The sequence below is a fragment of the Magnolia sinica genome, chromosome 12 (genome assembly GCF_029962835.1).
Source record: "Magnolia sinica isolate HGM2019 chromosome 12, MsV1, whole genome shotgun sequence".
Lineage (NCBI taxonomy): Eukaryota > Viridiplantae > Streptophyta > Magnoliopsida > Magnoliales > Magnoliaceae > Magnolia > Magnolia sinica.
Window position 1 is genome coordinate 75,478,184 of NC_080584.1, and position 9,104 is coordinate 75,487,287.

At 40.2% G+C, this 9,104-nt stretch overlaps 2 protein-coding genes across 4 annotated transcripts; both read left to right on the forward strand.

The window, feature by feature from the left end:
* Nucleotides 1-1,925: 1,925 nt before the first annotated feature.
* On the forward strand, nucleotides 1,926-3,644 carry LOC131220264 (G-type lectin S-receptor-like serine/threonine-protein kinase At2g19130). The gene has a single exon (XM_058215216.1). It carries the CDS (start codon nucleotides 2,352-2,354, stop codon nucleotides 3,642-3,644), a length of 1,293 nt encoding a protein of 430 aa, XP_058071199.1. The 5' UTR covers nucleotides 1,926-2,351.
* On the forward strand, nucleotides 3,617-6,824 carry LOC131221759 (G-type lectin S-receptor-like serine/threonine-protein kinase At1g11330). Of its 3 annotated transcripts, XM_058217066.1 has the most exons (7): nucleotides 3,617-3,633; nucleotides 3,848-3,961; nucleotides 4,041-4,252; nucleotides 5,058-5,268; nucleotides 5,736-5,973; nucleotides 6,103-6,253; nucleotides 6,367-6,824. In XM_058217066.1, the coding sequence occupies exons 3-7, from the start codon at nucleotides 4,124-4,126 to the stop codon at nucleotides 6,676-6,678; spliced, it is 1,041 nt and encodes a 346-aa protein (XP_058073049.1). In that variant the 5' UTR covers nucleotides 3,617-3,633; nucleotides 3,848-3,961; nucleotides 4,041-4,123; the 3' UTR covers nucleotides 6,679-6,824. The 3 variants fall into 3 exon arrangements, with proteins under 3 accessions (XP_058073049.1, XP_058073050.1, XP_058073051.1); XM_058217067.1 differs by lacking the exon at nucleotides 3,617-3,633 and having other exon boundaries at nucleotides 3,694-3,961; nucleotides 5,058-5,247; XM_058217068.1 differs by lacking the exons at nucleotides 3,617-3,633; nucleotides 3,848-3,961; nucleotides 5,058-5,268 and having other exon boundaries at nucleotides 4,120-4,252.
* Nucleotides 6,825-9,104: the final 2,280 nt, after the last annotated feature.

Below are 9,104 nucleotides of genomic sequence, written 5' to 3' on the forward strand. Positions count from 1 at the left end.
TGGGGAGAGTGATGTTCATCATTAAAAAGTTCTAAGGGCCATGAAAGTTATCGAAGAAGCTGATATTTGTTTTTTCCTTTCTTTTATGTCCGCTTTAACACATGAATAGGTTGGATCTCAAAAAAACATCACGGTGGACCTTCATAAGTTTTCAATGGTAAGTGTCACTCTCACCACTCTTTTATACGGTGAGATCCACACCAGCCTTGGTTCTGTCTCATTCTTTGAATTATGCTTTAAAATGATATCTTCAAATGTATGGGCGGTATGGATACAATAAACATATCATGGTGAGGCCCACAAAACTTAGTGACGTCACTTCAGTAGCCACTCTCGCTACCCAACCTGTCGGTAGCTAATCCGCGTCCACGACCCTGCCGCCGAGAGGAACGCTCTTTGGATTTGAAAGGAAACGGATTGGCTACTCCCCCTGACACCAGCTCGTGGCTGGTGTTCGGTGCTCTATGGGCCCCACCATGATGTATGTGTTTCATTCACTCCGTTCATCCATTTTTAAAGATCATTTTATTGCTTGATCCCAAAAATGAGAGGGATATAATTCTCAGGTGGACCACACCACATGAAAACAATAGTGATTGAATATCAACCATTAAAATCCTCCTATGGGCCACTATACTGTTTATTTGACATCCAATCTGTTGATTAGGTCATACAGTCCCAGATGAAGAGAAAAACAAATATCAGCTTGATCCAAAACTTTTATGGCCCCAAAAATGTTTCTAATGGTCGACCCTCATTTAACACTTTTTCCTGTAATGTGGTCCACTTAAGATTTGGATATATCTCATTTTTGGATTTATATCGTAAAATGATCCGTAAAAACAGATGGATGGCATGGATGAAACACATACATCATGGTGTGGCCCAGATAGCACCGACCACCGGCCATTGGCTGGTGTCAGGGGGAGTTGCCCATCCGTTCCGGACGCGGATTTCCTGCGAAAGGCTTTCGCAGGAAGTTCCTGCGCAAGGATTCTGGATGGGGCCCACTGTGATGTTTGTTAGAAATCCAACCCGTCCATCCGTTTTTTGAACTCATTTTAGGACATGAGACCGAAAATGATTAGGATCCAAAACTCAAGTGGGCCATACATGATGAAACAGTGTGGAAAGGAATTCCTACCGTTGAAAGGTAGCACTGCCATTTTAAAAGCCCCGTTGTCGCCACTGTCTGAAAGGGAAGCCGATTGCGTGGCATGCCACGCACCACGGAACTTGAGGTGCAACATCATAGATTTGCAAAGTAGCCATCACCATGAATCCTTAGACTTTTCAATTAGTATGCCACCGATCGCATGGCTGCAATTACCATACCGAAGAATATTCTAGAACTAAGACTGGAAATAACGGAATAGTCATCTGGATTGCCGAATCGATGGGCCCACCACTTGACAGAGTTTCGGAAATCGCATATCTTGTGACCTCCGCACATAGATATTCCAGTGCTCCGGGTTGTGTGGGGCCCACAGAGATGTCTTGGAAAAATCCATTCCATCCATCTGTTTTTCAAGACCATAATAAATACATGAATCTAAACATCAGGCAGATCGAAAAGTCATGTAGGTTATACCACACAAAACAGTTGGGATCGAATGCCGGGGATGACGGAAGTTTTGTATCAGAATGATATTTGTTCCTACAGTTTATCTGAGTGGTAATAACCTTATGAACGGTCTGGATGGCATATAAAAATCATGGTCAACTACAAAAACTTTTCAACGGTGGGCATTTCTGTTCCCACTGTTTCGTTTGGTGTGACCTACTTGAGTATTTAATCTCCCTGATTTTTATATATATGTCCTATTTTTATTTTGCAAAAGAGATGGACGGAGTGGATTTATCACGGACATCTCTGTGAGCCCCAAAAAGCCCCATGCCCAGGTCACATGCAATCTGTTTCCAAATTGAGTACCTGTGTATCAGGTGTAAAGACTCGGTTCGTGTATCCTGTAATTCCTCTACACTCACTAGTGACGACTTCTGTTTTAAGTATCAGACGAGTCTGAGATAACTCGCTAGAGTCGACTCAGATTTTGTTGCGTCCGATCCGGTTAAAGAGAACGAGTAAAACCCGTGACTCAGGTGAATTGTGCCCATTCAGCCCCAACTCGCATCTGGGTTGGACGAGTCAATTCAAGTAGCTGAGTCTTTTGATCATGTTCCAGGCTGGCTATAGTAAGTGGTGATAAGCTTTCAGTATTCACCACTGAACATTTGGCTGTATGGTTGGGTAATCACGCCCATTGGAGTTTTCTTCCTTAACTCATTGCCCATAGGCGCCATTCAATCACCTTCCATTGCTGGCGAATTGCAAGCTTGTTACTCATTCGATGATGATAAGAAAATCCGGCAAACTGTTTATTCTTCTCAGTTTCTTCATATTCTACTGCCTCTGCATTCGATTTTCCCACGCGGCGGATACCATCACACAAGACCAACCGCTCCTTGACGGGAAGACCTTGATTTCTGCTGGTGAGGTTTTCGAGCTGGGCTTCTTCAGCCCCGGCAAGTCGAAGAATCGTTACGTGGGAATATGGTACAAGAAAGTCACGAAACGAAGGGTTGTATGGGTTGCCAATAGGAAAAACCCAGTCTCACCTTCATCTGGTGTCCTTACAATCAACAGCACCAATGGAAATCTGATGATCTTGGATAAGAATGGAAGCAACTTCATGGTGACAACTGATTCTGCCACCAATCAAACAATTGCTCGGCTCTTAGATTCCGGAAACCTCATACTGATAGAAGGGAATTCGACGAATCATGAAGGCCGGGTCATATGGCAAAGCTTTGATTATCCTACCGATACGTATCTCCCTGGCATGAAACTGGGAGTGAATAGAACGAGTGGGCGAAAATGGGTCCTTTCTTCATGGACAAGTGAAGATGACCCTGCTCCCGGGAACTTCACTAATGGAATCGATTCCGATGGATTGGCTCAGTTTTTTACATGGAAAGGACGACAAAAATACTGGACTAGTGGCACTTGGAACGGGAAATTTTTCAGCCTTCTTCCTGAAATGAGAACATATCCTATCTTCAATTACAGCTACGTATCGAATGAGGATGGGAGATATTTTATATATTCACTTTATGATAAAACTAGAATTTCAATATCGGTGATGGACGTGTCTGGGCAAATGAAGCTATGGTCATGGTTTGAGGACCACCAATCTTGGTTTTCGTTGTCGTCTCAACCAAGTAAGGCATGTGAGTTTTATGCTCCTTGTGGGGCTTATGGTATCTGCGATGGGAGTACGTCCTTGTGCAAGTGCTTGCCCGGGTTTGAGCCTTACTCTCGACGAGATTGGCATGCAGGTGATAAATCAAACCGGTGCATGAGGCGAATACAACTGAAGTGTGGGAATGACGATGGGTTCTCGCGGTTGAGTGGCATGATATTTTCTGGTCACGCTCGAGTTCTTAAGAATTCAAGTCTCAGCCTAGAAGAATGCGAATCTGAGTGCAGGAGAAACTGCTCTTGTATTGCTTATGCTTCTGCTCATGACAACAGAACCGGATGTTCCTTTTGGGATGGAGAGTTGATAAATCTTCGTGAGATCTCCGACAAAGTCCCTGATCTTTATGTTCGACAACAAGCCACTAGAAATGGTAAATTTTAATGATTTATCTTCATTTTATTTTTCCCAATTGCGGTTATCTTTTTTGATTGTGCATTTGTTTGTTTTCTTATGTTGGTAGAAGTAGGAAACTGCGAGTCTATCTCAGTCATACTGATTCTATATGTATGTTATTATGCATGTGCTGTGAGCCGCAAAGGCTTTCAAATGTGCATTCTGTTTTCTACTAATCAATACAAGTTCAGACACAGGAAAGAAGAAGAGGCGGCAAGTAATCATTGCAGTAACAATCACTATTTCCATCCTTTTACTGGGCTCCGTTACTTGTTATTTCTGTAGGCGAAATCTCACGCCTAAAGGTAAAAATTCTCTTAACCATGAACTGGGCAATGGACATTTTGATTCATGAAGTGAAGTGAGTCTTTTGCTGACAACCAGGGAATCAGGAAAGAAGCCAAGAAGTATGGTTGCATGAGTTACGAAATAATGGGTCAGATGACAGGGAATCAATCAATGCAAACATGCACAGAGAAGGCAGGAGGAAGGGTCTGGAGTTGCCGTTATTCAGCTTTGCAACTGTAGTAGCCGCTACAGATAACTTCTCTCCAACAAATAAGCTTGGGCAGGGCGGTTTCGGCCCTGTTTATAAGGTAACCATTAATTTCATTGATAACTAGTCTAATTTATATGATAAGAAATGAACTTGTTTCTCTGTATATGGATTTGAAAAAAAATAAAAAAAGGATATTAATTATCAAGAAAATGCAACATATGATTTATGTTAGGCTCTTTTTTTTTTTTTCTTTTCTTTTCTTTTTCTTTTTTCATCCAGTCTCCAAGGGAACTCGCAACTGCAACTGGCACATGGTTATGTTACCATGCAGAAACTCCTTTTCGCTGAGAAAATAAAAGAAACCCCAACGAACCCATTTGGGAAACTACTACAGGCTGGGATCATGACCATGTGTTGGCGAATCTCAAGGAATGGGAACTGTGTGTGGAAATTGAATAGCCCAGATGGCTGACTATAAACGTGAAAATCATCTAAAGAGAGTGAGAAAGAAATTGAATTTCAATGAAACCATATTTCACAAATACCATTTAAAATAGTATTCGTATTTCCTACTAAGTTTTTAACTCATACTCACTATGAAAATAATTCCAAGAAAGAAGTTAAATCCTAATCAAGCTCTTGAACTACAACTGTCATTTGAAAGGATGAACAATGCACTCGACAGAAAATAATTCACCTTAGCTGATTCCCTCTCCAAAAGGAAGTGTAGAGGTAACAAACCTTCTCTCTTACCATCAATAACGTAATTAGTTCTCAAATTTTCATGCCTGTCTCAACATATGATGTCTGCCACTAAAATACTGCTTCAAAAAGATTATATTGATTGCGAAACACCAATATACATAATGAGATGACGATGTACGGCCAATGACAATCTTCAGGGTAAGCTGCCCGAGGGACCAGAAATTGCAGTGAAAAGGCTTTCGAGAAGTTCTGGACAAGGTCTAGAAGAGTTCAAAAATGAGATTATACTTATTGCCAAACTACAACATATGAATCTTGTTAGGATCTTGGGATGCTGCATCGAAGGAGAAGAAAAGATACTACTCTACGAATACATGCCCAACAAAAGTTTGGATTCCTTCCTCTTTGGTCCGTTACTCTTAACACTTGCAACTTAACACAAAAAACATCATTTCTCAAGTTGCTGTCTCTCATCCACTGTACATGTGCCATACATGGACTGTTCTCAAACCATAACCTAAGCCCCATTCCGGATGGATCATGACTAAAAATTCATACTGATCAGATGATCTTAATCATCAGATTCTGGTCAAGATATTCACACTGTGATTAGTACGATTTCTTTTAACCGAAATCTATTAGTACGATTTTTGGGACATGCTGCATCCACAACTCACACTATGATTACGATGATCTGGCTTAACGAGCTTCTCTGCCACGTGTATACTTGATGAGATAACGCTACTTAAAAAATGGACTATTTTGAAGTCTTCTCCTTCAATACATTCATATCATTTATGTTGGTGGGATATTCACTACCGTACGTGCACTAAAATATCTTCCTGTTTATATATTTGAATCTAAAAATGATGCAGATCCAACCAAAGGAAAGCTTTTAGATTGGGGAAAACGTGTCCACATCATCAATGGAATTGCTCAAGGGCTTCTCTATCTTCACAAGTACTCCAGATTGAGAGTTATTCACAGAGATCTTAAAGCCAGTAACATTCTCTTGGATGGTAAGATGAACCCCAAGATATCAGATTTTGGCATGGCGAGAATTTTCGGGCGAAATGAATCAGAGGCAAATACAAATAGGGTTGTTGGAACTTAGTAAGTAAATTCACTCACTAGTACAAATCTACACCTAACGACAAAAACATCTGTATATATACCCATAATAAATATGCCCATCAGATTGTCTAACTTCAATTGAAATTTTGTTGAATGGTGAAATTCCAGTGGTTATATGTCTCCCGAGTATGCAATGGAGGGCCTTTTCTCAGAGAAATCTGACGTCTTTAGCTTCGGAGTCTTACTTCTAGAGATTGTCAGTGGCAAGAAGAACACCAGCTTTTATCATTCCGATAGGTCTCTAAACCTTCTGGGATATGTGAGTAACCAGAACAAATCTACCGTCTTAGTTTCATGTTTCGAAGCACCTTGTTTTTGTTTCCTTTTGGAATCCGACAATGACTTACATCCATGTAAAATGTATTGTTTCAGGCATGGGAATTGTGGAAGGATGGTAGGGTCTCCGAGTTGATGGACCCGATGTTAGGTGATCCAACATCTACCTGCTGCAACATTTTGAGATTCATCCAAATGGGACTCTTATGTGTGCAGGAAAGTGCGAAGGATAGACCCACCATGTCCGACGTTGTTTCTATGCTTGGTAACGAAATGGCAACATTGACTAATCCGAAACAACCAGCATTCTTTCTAGGAAGAAGGGGTCTTGAGGAGAATTCATCTAAAAACAGAACAGAGAATTGTTCCAATAATGATTTAACCATTTCTGAGATAGAAGCTAGATAGACATTCCCACTTCAGAACAGAGTATGCCTCTTTTTCCAATCAACGGAAGTTTTAGTTGGTTGAAGTTCAAATAATTCTTACCATCTTATGTCAGTCAGATTAAATGAATATGTTGTATCCTCCCATATGAGACAATGTTTAGTATGGGTAAGACTGTGGGATTTATTCTCTAAACTACCATAAATAAGCTATTGTTTCTTTGAATTATAGAGTTGAATGTGAGTAATTCAAAATTTTCTATTCATTGTTCTGAATTCATCAGCAAACATTGATGGGGATCATCCCTTCAACCTTCAGAGCAAGTTTCTTATGGTGGCCCATATAGCATATCGTATCAGACACATTCTAGCTCCTGGCACACCACTTCAACCTTGATCTTGACACTCCTAACTGTTCTTCTTCCATTGCCAGCCGACGAAACCCAGCAATGCTGAAACCAATCTTTTAAGAAGTAAGAAGATGCGAGTGTATGAGTTCCTCACAATAATGATGAAAATGAGGTTGATCTAGAACTCAAGAAGCCCAAAGCACAGATAACAGTTTGGATGGGGATTGACGGGTTGAGGTCAATCACCGTCTTCCCCAAGGATAACTACTCCAAATCCACGGAGCTTCTCTGGACTCCTCATAGAGGCTTCTAAAATCTACAAGGAAAAAACAAGATAAATAGAAATAAATTTCATAAAATTCGTAATTTGATTGAAGAATAATAAAAATGAATTTACAACCCTTTAAATAGGGATACCAAGCCTTGGAAGAAATTTCATAATTAAACTACAAGTAAAACTCTCTAAAATTCGTAACTTACTATAAATAGTAAATTTACTATTTATGGTAAGGGTCCTATGTGGCTTAACCACATTATTTTCCTAAGTTTTATAAGCACTTTTCATGTTGGATACAACTCTTAAAGCCCAACAAATGAAGAGTTATAATCAAATCAAAACTTACTAAAAATAGTAAAAACAGAAATAAACATGAAATTCGACCATCGATCTGATGGAATCTCGCAAATTGGGCGTGGGCAACCTAACTATTGGCTAAAGTAGCTTGTCGTACCCCAAAATCATATGGTACGTCAAGTAACTCATTCCAGTTTGCGAGATATGCTTGTTAAAGGTTCTGACGGTGTTGATGACTTCTGCCTTCTATCGGGCCTTCTTTGATCCATCTTGGACATGAAAGTCGACCTGCTCTATATCAGGGATGCCCAACTATTGGCTAAAGTAGCTCGTCCTACCCCAAAATGATATGGTACGTCGAGTAACTCATTCCAGTTTGCGAGATATGCCTATTTAAAGGTTCTGACGGTGTTGATGACTTCTACCTTCATCAGGCCTTCTCTGATCCATCTTGGACATGAAAGTCGACCTGCTCTACATCAAGGTCCCATCATTGCTTCCCTGATGTTCTTTGGGGCCTTCTTGTTTTCTATTTGTTATCTGACGTAGGGATGAACGTGATAAGGTCAATCACCGTCTTCCTCAAGGAAAACTGCTTCGAATCCATGGAGCTTCTCTGGACTCCTCACAGATACTTCTCGAATCCACAAGGAAAGATAGAAACTACAACCCTTTAAATAGGGATACCAAGCCTTGTAAGAATGTGGCTTAACCACATTATTATCCTAATTTTTCTAAAAACTTTTTATATTGGACACAACTCCTAGAGCCCCAATGGATGAAAAGTTACGATAAAAGCAAAACTTACTAAAAATAGTAAAAATGAAAATAAACATGAAATTCGACCGTTGATCTGATGAAATCCCGCAAATTCGGTGGGGGCAACTTGGCTTTGCTGGGTTGGTTGGCTAAAGTAGCTCATCTTACCTTAAAATCATATAATGTATGTCGAGTAACTCATTCTGGTCTATAAGATATATATATATATATGTTTTAAGGTTCTAACGGTATTAATGACTTCTACCTCTAATCTAGCCTTCTCTGGTCCATCTTGGTCATGAAAGTGTCTGCAACCCGCTCTACATCATCATGTCATCCAATCTACTAATAAGATGACACCACCTGAATGAATTAACACCCCCCAAAGAAAAGTATTGCAAAAACTCAGGTGGGCCATACCACTTGCTTGGGAAAACTCAGGTGGGTCATGTCATCTAATCCACAAGGACATGGATTTGCAGGAACTTTTTTAGAACAGAAGCTAAGGGGCCCACCATTATGCTTGTGAGAAATCTACTATGTTCATCTTTTTTCTTCGAATCATGTAATTAGGACATGGGCCAAAAAATGAAGCAGATCCAAAACACAAGTGGCCTGCATGATAGGAAATGGTAAGAATCGAGCATCTAGGCATGAAACATTCTTAGGGCCATAGATGTTTTGGATCAGGCTAATATTTTGTGTTTTCAATTTATTGTTCACTCCCCAAGTATAGGGTTGTGATATAGTAATAAACTCGGTGAG